General features: G+C 52.9%; 9 protein-coding genes across 9 annotated transcripts; 4 read left to right on the forward strand and 5 right to left on the reverse strand.

Annotated features, from left to right (window-relative positions):
- Nucleotides 1-111: 111 nt before the first annotated feature.
- MYCFIDRAFT_41853 (uncharacterized protein) lies at nt 112-1,927 on the reverse strand (the record flags this gene model as incomplete). Its single annotated transcript, XM_007926036.1, has 4 exons — nt 112-1,010; nt 1,060-1,383; nt 1,545-1,599; nt 1,667-1,927. 4 exons carry the CDS (start codon nt 1,925-1,927, stop codon nt 112-114), a joined length of 1,539 nt encoding a protein of 512 aa, XP_007924227.1.
- A 2,509-nt stretch (nt 1,928-4,436) lies between these two features.
- On the forward strand, nt 4,437-5,611 carry MYCFIDRAFT_41758 (uncharacterized protein; the record flags this gene model as incomplete). The annotated part of the gene is made up of 2 exons (XM_007926026.1): nt 4,437-4,715; nt 4,772-5,611. 2 exons carry the CDS (start codon nt 4,437-4,439, stop codon nt 5,609-5,611), a joined length of 1,119 nt encoding a protein of 372 aa, XP_007924217.1.
- Nucleotides 5,612-6,802: 1,191 nt separating this feature from the next.
- Nucleotides 6,803-7,824, reverse strand: MYCFIDRAFT_53102 (uncharacterized protein). Its single transcript, XM_007926091.1, has 3 exons — nt 7,736-7,824; nt 7,457-7,679; nt 6,803-7,405 (listed from the first exon to the last, which is right to left on the reverse strand). The coding sequence occupies exons 1-3, from the start codon at nt 7,773-7,775 to the stop codon at nt 6,955-6,957; spliced, it is 714 nt and encodes a 237-aa protein (XP_007924282.1). The 5' UTR covers nt 7,776-7,824; the 3' UTR covers nt 6,803-6,954.
- Nucleotides 7,825-8,040: 216 nt separating this feature from the next.
- Nucleotides 8,041-8,641, forward strand: MYCFIDRAFT_65063 (uncharacterized protein; the record flags this gene model as incomplete). The annotated part of the gene is made up of 2 exons (XM_007926137.1): nt 8,041-8,397; nt 8,462-8,641. The coding sequence occupies 2 exons, from the start codon at nt 8,041-8,043 to the stop codon at nt 8,639-8,641; spliced, it is 537 nt and encodes a 178-aa protein (XP_007924328.1).
- Nucleotides 8,642-9,455: 814 nt separating this feature from the next.
- On the reverse strand, nt 9,456-15,872 carry MYCFIDRAFT_173767 (uncharacterized protein; the record flags this gene model as incomplete). The annotated part of the gene is made up of 29 exons (XM_007927232.1): nt 9,456-9,481; nt 9,516-10,151; nt 10,178-10,189; nt 10,222-10,250; nt 10,325-10,357; nt 10,379-10,430; nt 10,471-10,869; nt 10,904-11,002; nt 11,026-11,091; nt 11,123-11,144; nt 11,188-11,220; nt 11,306-11,424; nt 11,454-13,279; nt 13,319-13,456; nt 13,504-13,614; nt 13,642-13,752; nt 13,795-14,052; nt 14,099-14,190; nt 14,222-14,313; nt 14,351-14,459; nt 14,508-14,583; nt 14,610-14,686; nt 14,711-14,780; nt 14,825-14,846; nt 14,884-14,968; nt 15,004-15,031; nt 15,082-15,456; nt 15,480-15,771; nt 15,803-15,872. 29 exons carry the CDS (start codon nt 15,870-15,872, stop codon nt 9,456-9,458), a joined length of 5,358 nt encoding a protein of 1,785 aa, XP_007925423.1.
- A 268-nt stretch (nt 15,873-16,140) lies between these two features.
- MYCFIDRAFT_203184 (G protein beta subunit) lies at nt 16,141-17,485 on the forward strand (the record flags this gene model as incomplete). Its single annotated transcript, XM_007927233.1, has 3 exons — nt 16,141-16,258; nt 16,463-16,707; nt 16,761-17,485. The coding sequence occupies exons 1-3, from the start codon at nt 16,215-16,217 to the stop codon at nt 17,483-17,485; spliced, it is 1,014 nt and encodes a 337-aa protein (XP_007925424.1). The 5' UTR covers nt 16,141-16,214.
- A 760-nt stretch (nt 17,486-18,245) lies between these two features.
- Nucleotides 18,246-18,908, reverse strand: MYCFIDRAFT_203185 (uncharacterized protein). Its single transcript, XM_007927234.1, has one exon. It carries the CDS (start codon nt 18,789-18,791, stop codon nt 18,309-18,311), a length of 483 nt encoding a protein of 160 aa, XP_007925425.1. The 5' UTR covers nt 18,792-18,908; the 3' UTR covers nt 18,246-18,308.
- Nucleotides 18,909-19,897: 989 nt separating this feature from the next.
- On the reverse strand, nt 19,898-22,094 carry MYCFIDRAFT_53108 (uncharacterized protein). Its single transcript, XM_007926092.1, has 3 exons — nt 22,068-22,094; nt 21,787-21,941; nt 19,898-21,731 (listed from the first exon to the last, which is right to left on the reverse strand). The coding sequence occupies exon 3, from the start codon at nt 21,684-21,686 to the stop codon at nt 20,007-20,009; it is 1,680 nt and encodes a 559-aa protein (XP_007924283.1). The 5' UTR covers nt 21,687-21,731; nt 21,787-21,941; nt 22,068-22,094; the 3' UTR covers nt 19,898-20,006.
- Nucleotides 22,095-23,197: 1,103 nt separating this feature from the next.
- Nucleotides 23,198-24,300, forward strand: MYCFIDRAFT_195805 (uncharacterized protein; the record flags this gene model as incomplete). Its single annotated transcript, XM_007927235.1, has 2 exons — nt 23,198-24,089; nt 24,158-24,300. The coding sequence occupies 2 exons, from the start codon at nt 23,198-23,200 to the stop codon at nt 24,298-24,300; spliced, it is 1,035 nt and encodes a 344-aa protein (XP_007925426.1).
- Between the last annotated feature and the right edge of the window lie 285 nt (nt 24,301-24,585).

Consider the following 24,585-nt stretch of genomic DNA (forward strand, 5'->3'; position numbering starts at 1 on the left):
AGGGCAACATGTCTGCCTTTGACATAAGACCAGTGTAAGGATATCCAAGCCGTAGAGGAATGGCGAGTTGAGCGACCATTGACGCGACTTCTCTTTCCGGAGATCCTGATGTCAATACACGTATCGGAACGTCTTCTTCCTCTCTATGTCGGTCAAATTCGCCCAGACCTCAGACATGCAAGCCTCGTCGAATGCTGGATGGTCCTCCGACTCTTCTACCTTCGGCTTGCCGTACACACGGTCTCTGTGGCGATTTGCTAGCAGATAGTACAAGGCCAACACGCATACCAGAACCAGGCATCCAGATTTCGATACGACAATTGAGTGCTTGGCAAAGTAGTAACCTGGCGCATCCTTTTTCTGCACTGCGTACGGGCCGGCGATTGTTCCAAGTGTGGATGCCGCGCTCAAAAGGGTTATCGCAATCGGTCGCTTCGTGTGGCCCGCCACGTTCGCTGCCATCCATTGAACCTTGATGCCCACTGTCGAGGCAGAGAAAGCGAAAAGAAAGATCCCAGCCAAGTGAGCAGCGTGATTGTGACGAGCTGGAAACGCGATGAGGCAAGCGCCTATGAAAGCGACCGCGTAGGCCAGAGCGATCATCAACCAGCGCCGAAGATAGCCCTTGTGCACCACCCAAGCCGCGAATAAACATCCAACAATGTTCATGCCGCCACCGGGAGCGTTGAGCAATGTTGATTGTTTACGAGAATAACCAAAGCTGCGGATCAAGGTCGAGCTATAGGTGGACATGATGCCCCCGCCAAAACCAGTCAAAAGCACTGCTAGCATCAACAACCAGATTTGAGGATCGATCAGGACTCCCATCATCTGCTTGGGTTTGATACGCTGGCTGCTGACTCCAGTAGCATTCGATGAGATGTGCCGAAGAAGGGCAACCTTCTCTGCTCGATTCAAGAACCGAGCTTTCACGGCCGAGTCGGGAAGACAGGCTATCGCCCAGCAGCTGACGACTATGGTCGATAGACCAAGGACAAGGTACATGATCTCTGGAGACTGGTCAGTAATTTCGCCGATTCGGGTGAGGAGTACACTAACGCCACGAATATAACCCAGTTGTGTCGAGAGATTGGAACCCATACGATATGAAAGCGCCACATATCTGAGCAAAGCCGATGGAGCAAAACCATATTTGAAACCGCAAGACTTGTTCATCTTTGCGGTAGAATTGGCTGGTAATGAGCGCCAATGTCGGGGTAAATAAGCAGTCGGTTACGCCCATTATGATTCGTATTGCGAGCAGTTGCTGATACTTGCTCACAGCTGATGTGCAGGTGACAAGAATCCCCCACAAAAGCATGGTCCCACCCAAAGACTTGCCTAGAGCGAACTTGTTCAAGTATATGCCTACGAAAGTGGCGGCTGCGATATGGACCCACTAAAAGCAATGGGTATAAGGGTTAGCAATGTTTCTGACAATGCTTGCTCTGAAGCACAGTGGTGAGACAGTGCTGGCATCTCTGACACGACTGCCTCAGTCGCACACACTCCGCTGGAGTCGTGCCTTATCCACAAAGGTATACTTACATGTACGGAAGAGGCGATGTTGTTCAATTGCTGTCCTTTGAGGTTGAGGTCCTCTGGAAGTCCTACGCATCGTCAGCGCCTGTTTGGTTAGCCCCTCAGAGCTACTTTGTCGCGACACTGAGGACTTACCCATAATGATGGCATAGTTGAGTAGATGCCCGTCAAGAGCTTGCACGAAGCGAATACAAAAGCACAGCGGGAGCAGATGTTTATCGATCTTGCGGCGAAGGCGCTCGAGGTCGACATCGTTGCTGTCGAGCGCTGCATTATCTCGCAAGAAGATGTAGGCATCGTCCAGGCCATTGATGTTAATGGGTTGGGTTGGCTCTTCCAACGCAACGCTGGCCTGAGGCAGCTTCTCAGTTGAGCTCGTGTTCATCCTTGGGGAATGGTCTGAAAGGCGCCCAGCAACGATTATATCCAAGGTCATCAAGCAATGTGGATGCCCGGAACTGCTCTACTTTGGAACGAGGGGAACTTCGTCGAAGTGTATCTCCATCGACATCGCTCACAACCATGGCGTTGTAAGCTACTAAGCTTTAATGACATCGCCAAGGCCTGCCCATCTTCTACCGATAGTTTCACCACCGAAGCAGTTTCGACTTCAGGCCGGCCCGGCTGATAGCGGAACTTTCGCTGCCGGTAAGGAGAAAGTGTTGTGGATGCTTGAACCTGAGCTTCGCATGCTTTGACTTCATGAGTTGAGTTCGTTGGAGATGGCAGCTGGCCACCAACACGCGGCCGCAGTTTCAGCGCAGAAAGAAAAGTTCTCGCAGATGGCCAAAGGGGAGCTGCCGATGCCATGTACTGCAGCCGTGCGATGACAAGCGCAGATCGAAGAGTTAGAGAATGATTATTAAGAGGTGTTCAATGACCGCGATATGATACTCCCATTCCACGGGGTTTTGCATATAAGGAGGACAGAACGCCTGCGTATATTTGATTACTAACAAGCTTTGGTGGGGACATCTTGAAATCCGGGGGCACTTGTTCATCTACCTACTCCTTATATCCGGGGTTGCGTCAGCCCACTTCACCCCTCGCGTTTATGGTTCTGCCAATCTGCGTGTGGACGGACTCCTCGCACCCAAAAGTCAATCCAGTCATGGTTTTCCATGTTTTCTTCCAAAGTGCAGCAATAGTTCGTCGGCGCTTTCGAGGGTCAACCAAGTAGTTGTATTGCCCGCCTCATCTTTGGACACTTACCTATGGGCTTCTTAACAGTACCTTGTACCTCCGTTCCACCAAGCGGCACTGCGGCCGCAGCGCAATACGAATCTGCGATATTACTTTCAAGCATGCAGCAGTTGGCCAGCGATGTCGCCTGTATGTTGACCATCTACACGACGCTAAAGGACACGTGGAACACCACGTCTCAGCTCACACATCAGGACTTTGCTCACACTGCTGAGTCCAGCGCAGGCTCGTACTGACGGAGTCGGCTCCTGATACAGGTGAGCAAGTACAACACAGAGCAAGGCGAGTTGGAGGATCATGTCGCATTACCGCAGACAGAGGAAGTGATTTTCGAACGCGATAAAGAGGCGTTCATGACTTACGCTGATGCTTTCGCAAGCGTGCGCCGGTAGAAATTATGGATCGAAGCTATATAGATTGCGTTCATCAGATACCGTCGTAGGCAAATTGTTGCATCAAAGAACGTCGCGAACCCCTCCAGTGAAGGAAAAGGCTCGACGACGGATTCAGTGCTTGACTCTATTGCTTTCATCATCACCTGAACGCCGTCCGCAAAGGACAAGAATGAACGAGCTCGGCTGCTTCGACACAGCAATGGCATGAGAACCTGCCCATCCAACGAGCCCAAAAAGTGTGGAACCTCTCGCATCAAGAATAAGCCCCATCGAGTTACTCACAATCCAGCACCAGTCCAAGAAGAGTTTCAGAGGAAAGGTGCAAGACGCGAGCAATCGCATATCTGTTGACCACGACAATAAGCTCCGCCTCTTGACCTTGAGCCCAACTTGTCCCGCACCAGTGATCCCCCTATCTCCTCCTGACCTTCGGCGCCAAAGCAGCAAGACCGGCTGACTAGGAAAGCAGACTCATATCCTCGTCTCTCGTTACCGAGCCGCCGCTCGGAAGCGACGTGTCCCCAGGCCAGGTGCGATCCGAGCGATGACGCTTCCAGACAAGAGTGCAGACGACAGAGGGTGATGAAGGAGGATGGAGGTGTCGAGGGGATAAGCCGCAAAATGCTTCTGTGGCGGCGCGTTTCCGCTGACTTGCAGCAAGTGCAAGGCGTCCGGGGACTTTCTCCCAAAGCTGTATGTACATAGACGAGCACACGAGATGCTGTCGGTGTGTGAGCTTTGATTGCGATTTTTGGAGCGAGAGGTTGCGGAGAGGAAGCCCGAGAAAGATTTCGAGCCTGTTAAATTCTGGTGGCTGACTAAGCGTGCAGGGAGAGCTAGGCAGAAGAAAGTGGCGGTACACAAAGATGCCTAACAGCAGCCTGCGAACAAGATATAATTTGCATGCGAACAGTCGAATTGACCACAGTGATCGTTGGACCCTTCAATTGCTTGTAGTCTTGCTCTTCGAGTTGTGGGCGCAGCGCATGTGAAGCATCTGCACAAGGCAAGACTTTTGTCTGAGCTGGAGCTGCGCGTAACCGCGTCTTGAACTTCACCACAAAGAAACATACAGACAAGCATTGCCAGTAGAGGCGCCGAGTGCATTGTACAAACGGCGGTGCAGCACATAATAGCTGACGCTTTCCTCGTGCAGTGAGTGGTGACGTTCCGCTGATTCATTGCGCCAAATTCATACTGATCAATATGACAGGCGAAGAACCACCACCAACTCCAGTAAAACGACGCGCGCCTCAAAGCACACCGAGTGAGCCCCCGACTTCGACATTGCTCACTATGTCGGGCGGCATCTTCGGCTCAGGAGGCACGGCCTCATCGGCAGCAGCAAACCCAACTCAAGGCGATGTCAGTAAAGATGTGCAGGTTGGCAACCCACCAGAAGACAGCATATCCGATCTCAAGTTCGGCCCCCAGCCAAGTGGAAACAACGACTTCCTATCAGTCGCGTCATGGGACAAGAAAGTGCGGATATATCAGGTGGATAAGCAAGGCAACACCAACCCTTTTGCGATGATCGAACACGAGGGACCAGTACTGAACACATGTTGGAGTCCGGTAAGTACCTGGAAAGGCGGCTGTGATGAGCGCATGGATACTCACTGCATATGCAGGACGGCACAAAGGTCTTCAGCGCCGGTACGGACAAGCTGGTCAAGGTTCTCGACCTTGGAGCAGGCCATACCCAGCCCAATCAAGCAGTTACCGTAGCAGGACATGACCAACCCGTTCGCTGCGTTGAGACCTTCAATCACAACGGCACCCCTATGCTCGTTACGGGAAGCTGGGACAAGACAATCAAATATTGGGACACCCGTCAACCTGGTCAGCAAGCTGCAGTAACCGTCGATGCGAAAGAGCGCGTTTACACCATGGATGTTCGGAATGACAGCATGCTTGTGGTTGGAACTGCCGAGCGCTGGATCCACGTTGTCGACCTCAAGAACCCCACTGCATTCTTCAAATCCCTCCAAAGTCCTCTGAAGTGGCAAACACGGGTGGTCAGCACTTTCACAGATGGCACGGGCTTTGCTATTGGCAGTATCGAAGGGCGATGCGCCATCCAGTACGTTGAAGACAAGGACTCCTCAAACAACTTCTCTTTCAAGTGCCATCGCCAGACACCGCCCAATGATAGGAACACTAGCCAGGTCTACGCCGTGAACGCCATCTCTTTCCACCCAGTACATGGCACATTTTCGACTGCCGGGAGCGATGGCACTTTCCACTTCTGGGATAAGGACGCCAAGCACAGACTGAAAGGATATCCAGAAGTTGGCGGAACGATCAGCGCGACCGATTTCAACCGGACAGGTGAGATCTTCGCATACGCAGTCTCCTACGACTGGTCGAAAGGATACGCACACAACAATCCCAACTTACCGAACAAAATCATGCTTCATCCGATTGGTCCGGACGAGTGTAAGCCACGCCCGAAGACTACCAAGCGGTAGTCGACCTCCTCCCAGAGCGTTCTGTTCGTTTGTGCGGAGCTAATGCTTGCCAAGGCCAAAAGTATCGCAAGAAATAGGCCACGGCCTTTCCAAGCAGGCGAGACTGCTTTACGAGCTGGTTTGCATTTCAAGCGTGGCGTTTAGGTTTTGAGCGGCGGCAGCATCGCGAGGTGCAAGTGCATGGGTTTTGGGATCGTGAACGGACTGGCACAGTCCACTGAAGTGGTATAGCATGAGCGAAGTGCACCAAGAACGCGCCAAATCAACGCGCTCATTGGGCAAGGAAGATAGGATAGTCAAGCCGAGAATGTAAAACGCAATCTCTAACGCTGACATGTTGCGAATAGTCCTTAATTATGGTCCACTACCATCAGCTTCAAGTTCCTAACATTTTCAACGCACAGATAAATACTCCTCCTAATCACCAACTATATGGATTCTGAATTAACAAAACCTACATAACATCAAGTAGCATCTCAGGCGCAAAATGCAGCAGACCGTGATAAATACGCTTGAGGCGTGGGCACAACAGCCTCAAATGTCTTGTGGGCTTCCAAAAAGCCAAAGCTGCAGGCCGCCATCTGCTCAAATCAAATATACCGATGCGCACTCGTCAAAGACAAGGACATCGAAATTTCCGCGATACGCCCAAGTCCAATTCCTCCAGAGCCTGGGCTCCTGCAGACTTGCCGCCAGATCCGCGACCAGCCAAGAGCGATGTACTTCCTACAAAACATGTTCGTTTTCTATGTCCGTGACTGGGATGCGACGCTCTTACTAAAATGTTCTCGGACTCCAAGACTCCAATTCAGTAATTTCGAAGTTTGGGAAAGATGATGAGCGCGAAGCTTTGACAAGCTGTTATTAAGACGTAATGGCAATTCCAGCGCGAGAACGGGCAGGAAAGCAAATTGAAAACGGTTGGTGAACGCCGAGAAAATACCAAAGCGCCAAGCGCCAGCAATGCTCTTACTCGTACCATTGGTGATCCAGCCAAGATGTTGCACCCGAATGGACTCGGCCTGGATTGTGGTGAAGTCCGTAGTGGATTGCCGTCTGAGTCTGAGAGTTTGAGTCGGTTCGGAAGTTGAAGTTGAAGTTCACTAATGCCACCTTGTGCCTTCGTGTTGAGAGTACGACGATGCAGCAGTGCCTGCAGACTCGGGTAGGTACCGAACTGTGAAATTTCTGCTGCACTGAAGTGTCATGATTCACACTCGGTATCATAGCAGGAATATGTACACATGAACACAGTATCTTTCGCTGTAGTCCCGCTCCTTTTAACGCCTTCCTTCATGCTGCTTCTTGCATGCATAGTCTTCTTCGATATCCGCCACGCCTCTTTACTTCCTGTACCACATCCTCGTGATCTTGGTATGTCTCATCTTCTTCTGCAGCTGGAAAATGCCATACATCAGAGCTTCTGACGTGGGCGGGCATCCTGGCACGTAAATATCCACTGGCACAATTCGGTCACATCCTCTTGTTACAGAGTATGAGTAGTGATAGTATCCGCCTCCATTCGCACATGAGCCCATTGAGATAACCCATCGTGGATCTGGCATCTGATCGTAGACCTGTCGTAGCGCGGGAGCCATTTTATTCGTAAGCGTACCGGCCACAATCATAACATCGGATTGACGCGGTGAGGCACGGAAAATTATACCAAGTCGATCTTGGTCGTATCGCGGTGTAGATAGATGCATCATCTCGACGGCGCAGCAGGCGAGACCGAACGTCATGGGCCACAGCGAGCCTTGACGCGCCCAATTTGCTATGGAGTCCAATGTCGTGCTGCACAACTGTCAATCTGCGGCTCCCTACCATAGTCACGTAGCCACTTACAGTGCGTATTGTACGACACTCTTGTTTCCTTCTTGGCTGGGAAGCGGGACTTCGACGTGGTCCTTTCCTGTCACGGCCTTCATGGGTGGTGGAGTGCCCGGGTTGCTTTGCACGGTGGAGCCAGTGCCCCGTACTGGCACTGACACCTCAGCGGGCTTCTTCGTAGACGACGATATCGAGACGGCGGCGGCTTTGAAGGGAGTGATCGCGGTTATTGGCTTGGCTGGAGAGATGTCAGTATTTTTGCCTTCGGCGCGAATGGTAGGCCATTGAGCGTACCGCGCAGCGCCATTGCGGCCGTTCTCGATGTCGCAAGCATTGTGACTGTCTGTAAGGAGAGGAGATGGTGAGACAGAGGAGGCCGTGGTGAAGAGCGAAGTGTATGCTCTTGAGGTTGCGGCAATGGATGAGGTGCGATTCGATCTATGATGGAATAATCTGACGCTGATTGGTGCTTCGGATGACAGCCGCCGAAGCATGGATCTCGCCCTCCGTTCGAACTTCGAAGCATCAACATAAACCTCGATGAGATCTCAACCTCACCTACCGTCTCGCTCCTGCTGTTCAACTGCAGACCCTTCAAAATGGATCGCTCGCCCAGCATCGCAGCTATAGGCATCATTGGCCGCCACAACAATCCTCTTCACATCTCGTTATTCCCCGCGACTGGAGGTTCCTACGAGGCTGGACGGGATAGCCTTGAGTACACCATGATGCTCAATTCCTGCCTTGACATCTTCGAAGCTCGCATGCCGGGCAAGATTGTTGGTCATGATTTCGGTCTTCTGCATGCTCTAGACGAGCGGATCGCCATGTATGGCTGGTTCTTGAACACTGGGGTCAAGCTCGTCATTGTGGTTGATATGGAAGGCCGGACAGCGCCGAACAGTGAGGCTGCAAAAACGGCAATTCTTGGCTTGAGGAACAGCGACCTGACTCCCGTAAGTGAAAGAAGAGCCACGAGAAGTTAAGTTGAGCCAATGCTGCATTTGCTGACGTACGCAGGCTTTTCAAGCTCTTCAGACAGCTTACATTCGCCTGCTTCGAAATCCGTTCTATGTACCAGATGAACACAATCCAAAGACAGCAAGTGCACGTGGTAATCTCCAGATCGACAGCCCAAGATTTAGCAAAGATGTTGAGAGGATCGGCCAGAACTGGTACCCTGGAATTGCACAGATGTGAACGACTCTTCATGGCCACGTGCAATGACGGGCGTCTCATGCTAAAGCTACATCTTCACTATGAGAATTGTGATGCCCAAATTGCAATATCATGCTTTGTGAGCTGCAATTTGCTCGTGAATAGCGATCGAGTAAACGCATCGAACTGGTAGCGCGATGCCGTATGCGGACACAGCCGCAGCCTGTTGCTGTCAGCTGAGTTACAACAAATCGCCTGCATACGACTAACTGACCTTCATTGACACGCCAATTCCCGAAGGATTATGCACGCGATGATGGCTCGGCGCGAACCTCGCGTTTGCAAGCCAAGCCCGATGAAGTAATATTGCTCTAAAAGCTCGGACGATCATGCCTTGGAGCATAGTACTCTCACATCAAGACACCTCCTGCTTGTAGAGGCTGGCATCGCGACACGTTCCACATTCATGTACGCAATTCGAGGAGCAGCATACCTTCAATGCTACAAGAATGGCAAGATACCGAGGCGTGAGGGATAGCAAAGCTGCACGGAGGTGACTGATTGTCAACATATACGGAGTGTTGCAATTCCTTGGACCCATATCATCCAGCCAGCAAGAAACAAAAGTTGTATCTGCACTCCTTGCCAAGACTCCATCCGGTGAGGAGGCAAGTGGACAGGCTGTGGTGGATGAGATCAATACGGACTTCAACGATGCTATTCAGTACTTGTCTTAGACGAATGCAGTGCTGAAAGTTGGGAGTGGACTTGTATGACACACAGCGTTGGTGCGGTAATGACACCGGCGACAAGACCAAGCAAAAGCCAGAATGAATGTGGTCAAAGAGCTTGAATTTCACTTCGACGTCCATTCCTTGCTGTCTCATTATCCCCTTTCCTCACCACTTCCTCTCACACCACCAAGCCTTTCTCACATAAAGCCATACCACCCATCCAGTAACAGCCACGGCCCAAATCACAACAACAAATAACAGGTAACGTTCACATAGTGGTTCACGTCTTCTTGCAGGAGGACGCTGAGGATTGTACTGCGGTGGAGGAGGTAAATTCGCGTTGTCCTGAAGCAGACCCGTAGTAGAGTGAACGCTTCGCGGTGTGTCCGGCGCGCTGAAGGCTGTAGGACTGCGCAGCTCTTGACCTGGGTACGGGGATGAGGGCTGAGCTGGTCGGGATACTGAGAAGGATCTTGGAGGCGATCGCTTTTTGCCGAGGGATGTGATTCTGTTGAGCATGTGGTGGGAAGTGCTTGTGGTTCTTTGAACGTGGCAAGTGGAGGGGGAAAAGGGAGGTTGATATGTGTTGTTGTGTTTGCTTTGGCGAGAAGGACATTTGTGTGCGAAGACAGGAGGGGATTCTTGAACTGTGTGGCGTGGATAAGGGAGAAGAAATATGAGCAGGAAGACGGTGAGACGTGAGGAAAGTGGATTGGATTGTAATCTCCTTGCATTTGGCAAGAACACAACAACGCCATGTCCTAAGAGGTAGCTGGCCGAGTTCCAGTACCAGTTCAGATGCAGTATCGCGGAAAACGCTCAGCCAAAATCATCGTCTTTCGACGTGGGGTATATCCTTCCAACTCCTCGCGAAAAAAGCAGTGTCACTCCTGCCAGCAGCAAGGCGACTTGCCTCACTGGATCGATTCATGATGTCATGTCGTAGGTTTTGTAACGCGCCCCGTCCTTCGCGCGTTACCGTCGGCCTCACCAACTCAACTTCTTGTGAGATATGGCCGTCCGCCTAGATGGTTAGTAGACCCACTGCTTGACCACGAGCAAGCTTCCTTCCTCGATCTCCCTCCAGCAGCTGTCCACTCCGCAACCACCCGTCACCTATGCCTATGTCTACTGCACATCTCCTTCCCTTCCAATCCATGTCCCAGAACCCATCTCCAACAAGCTTGAACACGAGCAAGCAATCCATCAAAATCCCAACCCATCCAAACCCATGCCTGCAAAGTTTCCCACATTCATTTCCTCCACGATTCTCAATCATGGCCCTTCGTTGCCCATGAGAGCACATTCCACATGATATGTGGTTCCTTCCGCGATCAGTGTGGCGCAAGATGGCAGCCGATCCACTTCGCTGTCGAAGTCTGTCAAGAATCCGAGCCATGGCAAACAAGGGATGCTCTGGTCTAACATGACTCGGTTCTGATTGTTGGCTCAGGTCAAGCTGGATCTGAGATGAGATCCACGGCAAGCAGGGTAGTGAAGAAGCGCCCTCCGGCATGAGTGAGGATTGGCTCATGGCTTGGCTCGAGTTCACTTCCTGCCTTTCGTTGACTCTGATTTTGTTGTGTCCTCAGGTCAAGCTGGATCTGAAGTATGATCCATGGCAGGTGTGTCGTGGTGAAGAAGCGCCCTCCGGCATGAGTGAGATTGGCTCATGGCTTGGCTCGACTTCACTTCCTGCCGTTCTTTGATTCTGATTTTGGTTGTGGGTCCAGATCGTAATGGTTTCGATCTGAGCAGCTTACCGGGCTTCGCGACGAGGAAGCCTCACTCGCCGGTGTCGGTGCTGCGATCTAGGTGTGCGTGTGCCTTCTTCTCGTCTCGAGGCCATTGCACTTTACATGAGAGGCAAGCTGCAGATGTGATACGCTTTACCGAGTTCATGCAGCGGAGTCATGCGTTAGAGGTGGAGAGGCAGGCAGCTTTTCCTGTTCATCTCGTCTCAGATCCGCACTCCGCAAATGTTTGGTCTGACTTTCATGAGCGTAGTCAGAGCCTGATCGTAGAGTTGCTGTGACCTGCAACTCGAAGCTGGGCTGTTGAAAAGCACCCCTCGGAAATGCCATGTGGGTGCTTTTCAGTTCAGCTGGATCCGGCGTTACCATCCCAGTCGATAAATTCATCGAATATGGACGAAGAGCTCTGAAAAGCGTCTTCTTCGGCTCCAATATCCATGAACATTGGGGTTGGGAATTCAGTCACCGAGGCAGGCGGCGTCTGTTCAAGTGTCTTATCGCCTCCAAACTCTTGGGCCTCTCTTGGCTCCGGAGACGTGACTTGAGCCGCTTGGGAAGGCTGTGGCTGCGGAGGCATTGCAAATTGTTCCATCGCCGAGCCATCAAGAGCAAGTCCTTCGAGAGCATCCGGAATTCCGAAGCTTTCTGCAAGCTCTGCAAAGTTGTTTTGGAATTCATCATCCCAGGACATCCATGCCGCCTCCTCAACCAGGTTTTGGTTGTCCTGTTCCACTCCCGCATGAGCAGTGGTGCTCATATCGACAGCAGGGAACTGAGCTCCCTGGTCTGGCAGCTGCGCCTGATATGCCAGCAGTTCAGCGTCGGTGAGTGGGGCGATCTCGTCCACTTCGTCAAATCCCTGAGGTGGATAGGGCAGGAAAGTCTGAGAGTTGAATGGTGCTCCCTGGTCCATATCTGACAGTGGAGTCTGCCAGTCTTGCGGCGGGAAATCCATCCCGGCATTACCTGCATACACCTGAGGCACTCCGAGGTTGATACAGCCGGGTGGGGCCGCGAAGTCGAGTGACTCTTGATCCATGCTAGCGGACGGGAGAGTCATCGCAGCTGGATCAGCCTGACCCATATCAGGCTGCGGAGCCTGCATTTGCTGTGTCGGAATCAGCATCGCGGCTTGATAAGGCTGAGCCGCTCCAGAATTGACAGGAGCATTTGGGGCCATATAGTTAAAGGGCTCTGCTTGGTCCCAACCTGGCTGTGAATGCCCTAAGAACTGCATCATTCTCTGCGAATGTTCATCATAGCGGTTCGCCTGAGAAGCTCCGAAGTTGGCATGGGCATTCGGAGCCGCGGTATTGAATGTCGCCGCTTGGCTTCCAATAGCCTGTTGGAGCTGCACCTGCTGTGCTGGGTGGTTGACGGCGGCTGGTACGGGTTGGCTCACCTGGGGCACTCCGACATTGGCAGGAGGATTTGGAGCCGCGACAGCGAATGAAATCGCCTGACTCCCAATGGGCTGTGGAGGCGGCTGCTGCTGTGGAAGCTGCTGCTGGACAGGGAAGTACTGCGCGAGCGGTGACTGCTGTGGATTGTGGATCAAATAAGTTTCCACAGCTTCCAAGAACTGAAGACCTCCGTCGCGATGTTGCATGGCCTTTTGGCTCAGAAAATGGTGCGTGTTCTTAACTCCCTGTGGACCGTTATCCGTGTACTCGCTATAATGCGGTATCGGTGAGATCTGTGGCACAGTTACGACTGCAGAGACGCCAGTGCCACTCTCGTCATAATCCTTTTTCACTTCGAATTTGACGTGCATGCCCAGGAGTCTCAGAAGCTCCTGATTCGTCCTGTTGTGAACATGCATGATGGCAAGTTTGGGCAACTTTGGAAAATCTGGCCTCGTTTTCGAAGCCAGATCGAACAGCGGCTTGGTCAATGTTGTGAAGAGCTGTCGAGGAACGTTGTTTTTGTAGTTCTTTGCCTGCTGGCGATGATTCTTCACTTGTTCCTTTTTGTTCAACGCTTTCAGTGTTTGACAGAAGAAGTAGAAGGTGTTATTTTGGAGGAGGAGAGCTGGACCTGTGGCCAGGCTTGTCCCGCTATTCAGTCCGGCATCTTGCCAGATCTGCTCGGTGATTGGAAGAGTCATTTTGACTCTCAAGAATCTCAGACGTTTGATATGTCTGGATTTGAAGCAGGTAGCACTGGCGTATCTATGAGCAGAGATATTCTTGCTCGATACTGTGCCTTGTCTTCGACGTTGCTGTGTTCACGTCAAGTGTTGGAGAGGCAGTTGAACACCTAGCTTTTCGCTGCTACTTAGGAGGCGCTGCAAAGCGGCTTTCCTTCGCAAAGGGCTGTTGTATTGGCGCCAGTGAGGTTCGTCTGCGCTCTCAAAAGTCTGCGTGGCTCTTGACGAGTTGCAGAAGCACTGGAGCACCTTTGTCTTCGCTGCTACTCGGAGGCGCTGCAAAGCGGCTTTCCTTCGCAGAGGGCTGTTGTATTGGCGTCAGTGAGGTTTGTCTGCGCTCTCAAAAGTCTGCGTGGCTCTTGACGAGTTGCAGAAGCACTGGAGCACCTTTGTCTTCGCTGCTACTCGGAGGCGCTGCAAAGCGGCTTTCCTTCGCAGAGGGCTGTTGTATTGGTGTCAGTGAGGTTTGTCTGCGCTCTCAAAAGTCTGCGTGGCTCTTGACGAGTTGCAGAAGCACTGGAGCACCTTTGTCTTCGCTGCTACTCGGAGGCGCTGCACAGCGGCTTTCCTTCGCAGGAGACGAGTGACGGTGACAGTGAGGTTGGAAAGGTTTTCAGTGTGATTGCTATGCTCTTGTGAGTGTTCACTTCTGTATCAGCTAGTTCACGTTGTGTGTGGCAGACTGTCTGATGGTGTGGTATGAAGTGAAGAGAGAATGACCAGAGCGTGATTTTTGCAGTATTATTTGTACTCAACGGCAGGTGAAGGATTTTGCTGTGGGAAATTGATGCTGCCAATAGAACGACGTTCAATAAGCTGTGGAGGAAACAGTGACAAGGCTGTTGTGCGGGCCCGGCTTGACCATCGCAGCCTCGTTGGCGACAACGATGCCTTCACAGCGTGAAAGACTGTCAACATGGGTATGAGCAGATAGCCACGATCTTCCTCTGCGTTCTCATATCAATCTCGTCTCGGATAGGTCGACATGGCGTTGTCGGCGGCGTTGCGAAGGAGAGCGGGGGGTATGGAAGAAGGCTTCGACTATGATTATGCTTTCTGGGCGGACCAAGGTTGCAACTTGCGTCGACAAGCTTGCTGAGGGCAAAGACAGTACGAACATCGCCCAATATCGGTATGAGGAGATAGACCAGAGCGAGGAGATGCTCATCCGCTTCGAATCGTCTCAAATGACCAGCATTCGGCGTAGTTGTGGCATTTGAAGGCTGTGACAGGGGTCAGTGGAGACACAAAGCTCCGCGTTTTTGCGCCACTCCCGGGCGACGTGGAGCCGCATTGAATGTATTACTGCTGAGGTAAGGCAAGATAGATGCGGTGCCTGGGATGTCTCTCGGCCGGCTGAGCGAGAGCCTCACATGATCTCAGGTGCCGACGTTCGTGTGCAGGCGTGATTGCATCCGAGAGGCACGACGGGACCTTCTTCCTCCACGAACTCGAACACAACAACAGCCCTCACAGCAGCGAGGCCGCATTGCTCTACCACGAGGCAGCAATGCTCTATCTGGGTCTCAGGTGGACTTTCGTGACTGAGCAACAGCAGCAACAGCAAGAATGCAGCTGCTTCCTTCACGTGGGAAGCCATTGCTCCGAGGCTGTCTGTGAGCGGCAGTGGCGCGTACGATACAGCACTGACATGGCAAACAGCAACAATGCGCGGCAAAGATGTCACTTTTCCGCGCGCGCATTGTGCAGTGGCAACAACGGTCAGGATGATCTTCACGCAACAAAGCACACCGATTCGGCTTGCACTTCGGGCACAGAATGCTTTTGGCATAGACTGCTTTGGCACATTCAAAACTCACGCTTCGACGAAGGCTAACCCTACACATAACAGATGTTGCATGGCTAGGGAAGCGATCTGCCGGGCGGAACTTCCTCACGTTGCCGGGACGATCAGACATACCAAGCCTAGCCGTTTGCATGCCGCCGCCGCTGTGGACAGCTCCGAGATGAGATGCAGGCCAGCACAGCACAGCACAGCACAGGACAAGGTAGCGTGCGGATTTTGACTGCGGCGTGTCCTCCGGCGACGGTACGAGTTGACAGGACCAGTAAGAGGTGGCCGAAAGCAGCGACTGTCCATGTAGTCGCCGAGATGCTCTGCAGGTGTGACTCTTTGGCGCAAGATCATACGGAGGCTGTGTGTGGACAAAAGCTCCAACGTCGATCAGTGATTTGGGCGCAGTAACCATCAGAGAAGAGCTTGGTCACATGCGCAGTCAAACGGCACGACTCCGCTGAGGCGAATCGCGAGAAGCGCGGCTCGGTCACGGTCGTCATGTCTCCGATGTTCCCGCGCGAAAGACTGCCATTGCATCAATTCCCACTGAGACATGTCATGGCCTCCGGTGAAGCATGTTCTGAGATGAGCGCGCGCAAGGCTGGAAGGCACGCCTGAGGGATGTCGTCCAGACCGAGATGCATGTTGCGTTGCGAGACGTCCAAGACCTCCGACCAGAAGCAGATGATTGCCCCTCTCATCGCGCTCTGCATTCTTGCTGTGTGTCCATGTTGTTCCTGCCACATCTGGACGGACGGATTACGTCACCATCGCGTGTGAACATGTGAAAGCACCACGCAGGTGAAGGCGCGTGGAGCAAGCACCATCCGCAATCCATCTTCATCAGCCTCGATCAGCACATGCCACGCCACGCCATCGACCAAGCGTCCCTCGCCTCGCCTTCACTCACGCCGGACGAGCACAAGACGCGTTCGCATGTGGTCGAATTAGACCCCTGCACGCGAGCCGCATTAGCGCCTTCGGCTGATCGGCAACACATCCGCCAACATCTCGGCCGCCACTGCCAGTTCTTCCAACAGTGCTGACCGAAAACATCGACCTTCTTCCCAAGCGCCCTCCGCTCCACCTTCTCCACCGCGTTTTCGGCCAGGGCACAGCTATCAGCTTTTCAGGTCGCGCCTGCAGTTCATCGGCCTTCGTCGCGGGGAAAAGCGTCACAATGAGCGTGATTCTCTGTACTGCGGGATATGACCACACCATCAGGCAAGTCCGCTCGCCCGCCGTGGCGTCAACAAATCATGACACCCTCCTGTTCCTCACACATGCTCAGACGCGCAATTGTGGAGATGGAGATCGATCAGCAGTTGAAGGGTTGACGTGTCTCGCTGAGCCCTGGGAAGGGGGCCACGCTTGACTCCATTCTCATTTGACTGCTACATACCATGCGCTAACTACATTCTCCCATAGATTCTGGGAAGCATTGAGCGGAATATGCTCACGCACCATTCCTCATCCTGATTCCCAGGTCAATCGCCTGTGTATCAGCCCCGACAAGAGATACCTGGCTGCTGCCGGCCACCATACCGTGAAGCTGTACGAAATCAAGTCAACCAATCCCGCCGCAGTCCTCACCTTCGAAGGCCATACGGGAAACATCACCGGCGTCGCATTTCATTGTGAGGGCAAATGGATGGTGACGTCTTCAGAAGATGGTGAGCCTCGCCTTCATCATTTCCTCGCCTGCTCAACTCAATTGTCGTGATAGGCACTGTGAAAATCTGGGATACACGAAGCGGTCACATCCAGCGAAACTATTCACACGGCGTTCCTGTCAACGACGTTGTCATCCACCCTAACCAGGGCGAACTCATTTCCTGCGACCGCGGCGGAAACGTTCGAATCTGGGATCTTGGAGAGAACAAGTGCAGCCACCAATTGGTGCCTGAAGAAGACAAAAGCGTTGCATCTGTCACCGTTGCCACAGATGGATCTCTTCTCTGCGCAGCCGTCAGCGGAAGCACTAACGGTGCTGTCTTCGTTTGGCGACTGATCACAGTTCGAGATGTGACCAGTCTGGTACCTGTCACCAGATTCAAGGCACACGGAACATACATCACTCGCGTCCTCCTCTCACCCGATGTGCGGAAGCTCGCAACATGCTCTGCCGATCACACTGCACGTATCTGGACTGTCGATCTTGACAATGTCACCCCTCCCGATCAGCACAAAGAAGATGAAGATGGCGCATCAGCTCGTCAAAGCTCCGATGAGAACTCAGGTGCATTTCCGTTGGAAAACGAGCTCGATGGCCATCAGCGATGGGTCTGGGACTGCGCGTTCTCTGCCGATTCTGCGTATCTTGTCACTGCCTGTTCAGACCACTACGCTCGGCTGTGGGAGCTGCAGAGCAAAACTATCATTCGTCAGTACAACGGCCATCATCGAGGCGCTGTATGCGTTGCTCTCAATGACTACTCAGAAAGCCGATGAAGCGGCACTGCTCTGGAGCAAGTGACGTCGTGGATTAGGTTGCGATATGGCTTGGCATTACCGACGGGATGATCCAGTCCACTTGAGTGAGGCGATTAGTCTTGCAAAATCTTGGTACTGATGGCCATGCGTCGAGTTTCGGACATGAGGGATGATCTGCACACCCCGTTCATTGACTCCTTGCATGGAGCAGTCGCCTTCTGGTCTTTCCTCTGGCGATCTGTTTGCACTGATAATTTTAGCATGGCGCTTGGCGTGGGGATATTCTTTTCGAGAGCACATATCATGAGTGCTTCGCCGGGTGATCCTGGTGCCCTCCAAAACACTTCGCCTTCGGCCGTTTTGATGATATCTTTCAGTCGTGTCGATCCCTATCCGCAGACATATGATACTGACTTGGACCTCTTCTCCCCTGCGATGGCTTGGACTTGCGACTTCCGGCGCCGTGAATCGATGGGCCATGACTGGCAGAATGCACTGCCCATGATTCACCTCGTGTGGGCTCGCTTTGCGCAATCCTCGCCCCCTTTCGAGTAATAACGATACGCCCCCGAACCCCGCGCACCGCTCATGTTGCCGACTTGAAAGGAGTTGCTGGTATTCACACCGTTCGCACCGATAACATGGCGCGATCCTTCCTCGATCCTTCGGCGCCATGCGAATAATTCGTTCGTCCACCCTTGATCGATCCCTTCAAACTCGATGCGCGACGTCTTGCGACCCATCCGATAACCATACAGCCGTCATCCATCCCGTCGTCGGCACAGCCAGTGTCGTTTCTCGGTAGCCCCGTCCCTTTGGCGCCATGCGAATAATTCGTCCGTCAACCCTTGATCGATCCCTTCAAATCCGATGCGCGACGCCTTGCGACCCATCCGATATCCATACGGCCGTCATCCATCCCGTCGTCGCTAAAGCCAGTGTTGTTTCTCGGTAGCCATCGGCGTGCAGTCTGCGAGTGGTTTGAGTCTAGAGTCAGCATGCGGTCGAGACGACAATAAGATAAGCTGAAATTGTTGATTTCAACGTCTATGTATTCTATGTGAAAAAGCAAGGACGTCCTCAAGCACGCGGTCTCGCAAGGAAGGCGGTCCGACACGTGTGAAGACGATAAGGTGCAACTGAGATGGACTATAAAATCTTTGATTGATTGAAGCGTGGAAGGGCCTTGGGTACGATAGGGACGGTATGATGAGCTACCAGAGCGCCAGGAGGACAAGCACTGAAGAGCTTGTAACAGCGCGAAGGGAGACATCCGGCGACTCCGAGGGAAGCGAGCAGACCAGTAACGCTGAGGGCCGATCATTTTGAACAGGTCCTCATGACAGCGGGCAGAACGGCTCGAAAGCCAACCAGGAGCGAGCGGTCGTTGTGGGGAAAGGTCACTGGAATTCGCTAGAACACTTGACGAGCAGGAATGGGTAGTGTGCGGCTACAGTGAGGAAGAGCTGGTCATCTTGTTCGGAAGAGAGGGACGTATGGAGATTTCCGGATGTCAGGAGACGAAAAGGAGAAGCGAAGAGCTATGGAAGGAGAATGATAGGTGAGGAGCAAGCTGCAACTGGACCTGAGCCCGCACGCTGTGGGGCCCGGATCGGCTCGAACAGGTCCTCATACCAGTACCGACGAGCTTGGAAAGATGTGGATACGTTGCGAGTAGGAGGTGGTTCAGGGAACACACATCTATGAGAAATCGAGTCGTTTCGGTCACTTCACGGAGATGATGCTGGGACAATCAGGACGAGGCTTACTCGAAGCTGGGCAAGGGTAAGGGCAAGAGAAAGGATAAGGATATGAGAGGATGGAGAGCAAGAGACAATCAGGCTGAGACAGTGGGTCACGGTGTCAAAGTCCTCAGATTCATGACTAAAGCTACCGGAATAAGAGCACAGTTGAGCTCTTGCAGGTCATCGCCAAGGCGAGGTCAGACCTGTGGTCGATATGCGGTGGGATGGTTGAAAGTCTAGGAGGTTCCAATAATGCTAGGGACACGGATAAGGAGCCGTGAGCTTGATTGTCACGCGAAGAATGAGAGCTGTGTCGAACGGTCATGCTCTGCTGCTCGACATGTTACGAAAAAGTGAAGTTGGAATATGTAGTCTGGCGTGAAAATGGGATGGGCTAGTCCACTTTCGTCCATGTCCTCAGATTTTCCACTTCATTGCGGAGAACAAGGTCCTTGATGCTGCAAATACTGCCAAGCCAAGCAGAGTGGAACGTGAAGCGACACTCGAATTTGTGCGGTGTTGTGATGTGTGGTCTCACGAGAGTTCAAATGTGGGCAGTCTGTGAATGTCTTGGCAACTTGCTTGGCAGACTGACTTGCATCCATCCATGATCCCTCGGCTCGATATGATAATGCAATACATGATCATGAGCAGGAAGAAAAATTTTTGGGCAAGGCACAGAGAGAGGAGTCGCGAGCTGTAAATGTCTTATCGCGTGATATACCTCATGTGCACGTGTTGACCACCTCAGGAATGCTCTTCATATACAGGCCCCGCAGACTATCGACAGAACGCTATTTGGTCGAGTCGCCACTACTGCTCGGTTTCATCGCAGCGCTGGCTGCAGCACTGGCCTGCGCCGAGCTCTCTTTCCTCTTCAATTCGGGACTCTGCGGAGGCTTTCCAAAGGGTCCACGTCCGCTTTCGCTTGTCGGACTCATGATGCCACCAATGCTGGGGGATCGGATATTGCTCATGCCGCTCTTGCTACTCACCAGACTGGGTCGCCTGCTATGCCCCGATCCACCCTGCTCGGCTTCGCGTTCCAAAAATTCAGACCAGAGTTCTGCCAAGGATTCTCGTTCTCGACCGCCCATGGGACTTTCGGGTGTGAATTCTCCTAGTGTGGGTGTGCTTGGCGTCCTTCGGAACGGGGACATGGGTACGCGAAGGCTGCCACCTGCTGCGGTCATGCTACCTTGGCGAAGCAGACCGGCTTGTTCTCTTTGCTGTTCATCCCAACCGAGCAAGGCTGCTATCAGCTGCAGGATCTGGAACTTTTTCGGATCACTCCTGTCAAGATGGAGGAAGTGTAGGAAATGGTTGGTCACCAATTGTCGGTCGACGTTGTCTTCTGGCTTGCCGCGCTTGAGGAAGCGGAGAGCTTTGGTAAGGTGGTCATTCAGAATAACAGCTTCGTGTCGCAACTTGCCAATCAACAGATTCTTCTCCTTGACCTCCTTTTCAAATGGAGCTGTCCTCTCCAACTCTTTCTTCGTCTCTTCTAACTGCTTCTCCAAGTCGTTGGCCTTTTCCTCTGCAGCCTTGGTCTGGGCTTTGAGCGCATCTAGTTGTGCCTGATTCGATTCGACCATTTCTCGGAGCTCTTTCTTGCGCTCCTCCTGAACTTCTCGCAACGCGCGCTGAAGCCCATCAACCGTACTGCTTTGCATTTCCACCTCGCCCCGTATTCGCTCGTAAGCTTCTCGCTGTGAGGTGAGTTGGTCTTCTAGCTCCTGTGATCGTTCCTCCAGAGCCTCCCGCCGCGACCGCTCTTCTGTAGCTAAAATCTCCCAATCCTGCATGGCCTGCTTGGCGTTTTCGTATTCCTCGCGCAATCTGGCTTGTTCGGTGACATACTCATCTCTTTCTCGGGCCCAATTCGTGGTTGACGCAGTTGTTCGGCTTCGCAAAGTTTCAATCTCTGACGCCTGTGATTCTTTCTCTGCGTTGAGCGCGGCAAGCTGTTCTTGCAGGCGCTGGTTCTCCTCTTCGGCTGCCTTGGCTGAGGCTTCAAGCTCTTCGATCTTTTCCTGCCTGTGCTCTAACTCGGCCGCATCCGCCTTCAGTCTCTCGCCCAACTGCGAGCGGATGGTGTTGACTCGGTTCTGCAGGGTGCGATAATTGGCCTCGGCCGTCTCCTTGCCCTGCTGTGCCTGCTCCAGTTCCTGTCTCAGACTGGAGACGTCCTCATCAGGCTTCTCTTCGCTATGTTTCTCTTGCAAGCTCTCGAGCGCTCTTCTGAGCTGCGTGACTTCCGCTCGCAAGCTGTCGCGTTCCTGCTGCATGGCATCTAGTCGTGCCGCAGTATCTGACCCCGCTTCGTTGTCTCCATTCGCCGCCTTTGCATCATCATCGTCGTCTCCATCATCATCGTCTTCTGGAGCGTCGACCTTGTGCTTCGGCAGCTGTGCGCCGTTCCGCACCGGCCTTTCCTCCTCGTCCTCCGGTTCGGCTGGCGGTGAAGATGGCATGTGTAAGGAGTCTTCTCTGGCGAGTCGATTTGGTATGGCTGCTTTCTAGACTTCGTCTCAGCAACTGCAGCAATATGGAACTTACATCGATCCAGCTTACACTCGGCGACTGTGATCGAGATCTGTCTTCGTCGTCGTCCTCGCCCTCTACTGCACTCTCCTTGGAGCCATTGACATGTGCTGTGACGGTTTCTACATGCGCCGAGCCATTGGTTTTCTTCTTGCTCTTTTTCTTTTTCTTAGAAGCGTTGGAGACTGTGATGTTGCACGTGTTAGCCGCGTATGCCCTCCAACTGCAACGCGAATCCTCCATCCATCTCCGAGGCTGTCCTAGATGCCAAGACAAAATAACCGTTCACCAGTAAAGTGGACATGGCGTACCTGCTTTGGCCGGAGAATCTAGTGTCGACATGGCGCGTATAGTTGATCATCAATTTGACCTTCAAGAGTCCTGTGCTATGGAATTGCTCGACAGGTACACCTGGCGTTCCTCGCTAGCGTGGGCAAGGATTGGGCGGGCGAGGAGTGAGGGTGATGACAAGTACCACGTTTTCCAAACCCATTTTATTATTATTACCTTAGTCTCCATCAACTACTCTCCATATGCAGTTCCATCACTTCAATGCACTGGCCCACAACAAATACTATCAGGCTCTCATGTGAAGATCAAGAAGACCATCTGCGTATTGACTGCAACTTCGGGCGACCCTAGCACTCCACCTTCCAGGACTCCACTCCCGAAAGCCCATGCCACTTGGCCATTCTAGCGTTCCGTCTACCAGGCCCAGGCTTTTGCCCAAGATCGGGCTGACAGCATTTCTCCGCTCTCTCAACCACCGTAAACGCCTGGAGCCCGCGAGCGTTCGGGGAAGCATGTCTGCAAATTGCCTTGGCAGAGTGAGGTAGTGAAGCTGTTGTAGATTCCTACTAGGTCGGTGCATCCGTGCAACACTGGGGAGACCTAACAGGGCTTCTTTGAAGATACGCATCAGTATGATTAACGATGAGGGAAAAGATTGATTCTCTGCTCAGTAGCAGCTCTTATCAGCCTCACGGAGAGCGTGGGGTCGTGAAACAGACCCAATGTCAATGGCAGGGTGTTCGTTGCTGCGGATAGACGAACTCCATTCACGTTGATCTAATCGATGTTGGAGCTTCAGCAGGTAGGGAGTGTGGGCTGTTTGCAACAACGATCGCGACAGATTGCTCATCTCACAAGTCTGCCATTGCACTAAATCTAGGTCCTTACTACCGGGCAACATGCGATGAGCGCACATTAGCGACGAACGCTGGCTTGGGGATATGATGGAACAGCTCTTGGGTTGGTCGGATACCTGCATTGGTGCCCATGCCATAAGGATGGCCCGTTTGCCTGTCGTTTGCACAACAACTCTGCATCCTCTAATCGTTTCGGCGCCGTCCTTGTCGTGTCAATTTTACGCAAGTCTGCCAGACCATCTCAATCTCAGTGTTCTGCCACTTCTCATCAAAATCCGGCGAATTGGATTGACATGGCGCCTCGATTTGGGTCGGAGAACCATCTGCTCGATCTGACACCGCGTCAAATCCTTCAGCAGGTTGCAGAGCAGAGAGGTCAAGCAAGTTACTGGGCGGGAAAAGTCAGCATCTGGGTGCTGATACACAATGCTTCAAACGATATGCTTCTCAAAGTACCTTCGCGCTCAACTCAAGCAGGCCCGCAATTTCCAGCTTTCGAAGACATCCCGCAGATCACCGTCGTCAGGGAGACCATGACCGCCGAAGGACAGCTTGTCAACGAGGTTCATGACCGGAGAGACGAGGCTGGTAACAGTACGGTCAGCAAGCTGGTTAGAGACTTGGTAATGTGCACCTCTCATCCAGCCAGCGTCGGCGGAGTCGCGGTCCTCGATGCTCGTTCTGCAAACGACTTGTTGCGCTTCCAGATCATTGTTACCTGTCGTGTTCAGTCCGCCTTCCTGTTCGGAGCTAGCATGACTGGGCTACAATGGCTGTCTGAGAAGGATCTGACAACAGTCGACACTGGAACGATTGCCAAGAAGCTCGGGAAAGACGGACTCTCTTCACTGTTCGCAGCTCTTGAGGCTTGGAAGTGTTCTCAGGTTGCCGTTAGGACAAACGTTGCTTCAGGAAACGAGGCGACGAGCAATCCTTCTGATGTGGAGGAGGAGGAGGAGGAGGAGGCTCTGTCGATCACGGATGGGGATCTGAGTGACGAGGAACCAGATCAGCACGGGGAAGAGAGCGAAGGCCTCGATGACCTACCAGATCTTGTTGCCGATGATGGAGGCTCGCCAGCTTCGGAGGAAGTCGCTGCAGGTGCGGAGCTTGTTCGATTCAATACGACGCTGCCGCACCCGGCTGTCGGCGAGCGACGCCCGTCTGGCTTCGTCACGAATCTAGGTAAGTCATGGACGAGGATTGACCTTAGACATCTGGCAATTGGCTAATCATGTACTGTACGGCCACAGGGAGATTCGCAATGCCCGCCGAGAAGATAGCTGGCCGGCGAGTCGTGCGGCGGATGAAGACGGCAAGAAACTCTGCTGTGATGGATTCGAAACTGCTGAAGGGCCACGCCGACTGGAAGGACCTGAGGAAGAAGCTTCAATAGGGGTATGCGTTTTGGAGAGAGGAGCAAACTTGCTTGGCAGCCAATGGCGGTAGCTGGTTGACCTGAATGTCGCTCAGGAGCTATATTTTCGTCGAGATGCTGCGACGACGGACCAGGCAGAGTCGAAGTCTTTGCTCCTAGAATGGGCCATAAGCAGAAACAGGATCATGTGGAGTGAATGCTTGGGCCCCGTTTCCTCGGGCTTTATCACGTGCACTTCATGTGATTTCTTCAGCGGACGCGTTGTTGTCGCGCTTTCGGGATGTGGACGGAGCGACCGGGAAG

This window comes from Pseudocercospora fijiensis, assembly GCF_000340215.1.
Source record: "Pseudocercospora fijiensis CIRAD86 unplaced genomic scaffold MYCFIscaffold_3, whole genome shotgun sequence".
Classification (NCBI taxonomy): Eukaryota; Fungi; Ascomycota; class Dothideomycetes; order Mycosphaerellales; family Mycosphaerellaceae; genus Pseudocercospora; species Pseudocercospora fijiensis.

Excerpts from the sequence above, each read along its gene's own strand:
- MYCFIDRAFT_53102 (XM_007926091.1), bottom strand. The coding sequence starts at position 7,775 with ATGCTTGCGACATCGAGAACGGCCGCAATGGCGCTGCGCG. Across the intron at positions 7,680-7,735 it reads GGCCGCAATGGCGCTGCGCG|CCAAGCCAATAACCGCGATC; the intron begins GTACGCTCAATG and ends ACATCTCTCCAG. Across the intron at positions 7,406-7,456 it reads AGTGTCGTACAATACGCACT|CACGACATTGGACTCCATAG; the intron begins GTAAGTGGCTAC and ends ACAGTTGTGCAG.
- MYCFIDRAFT_203185 (XM_007927234.1), bottom strand. The coding sequence starts at position 18,791 with ATGATCGGCCCTCAGCGTTACTGGTCTGCTCGCTTCCCTCGGAGTCGC.
- MYCFIDRAFT_53108 (XM_007926092.1), bottom strand. The coding sequence starts at position 21,686 with ATGCCATCTTCACCGCCAGCCGAACCGGAGGACGAGGAGGAAAGGCCG.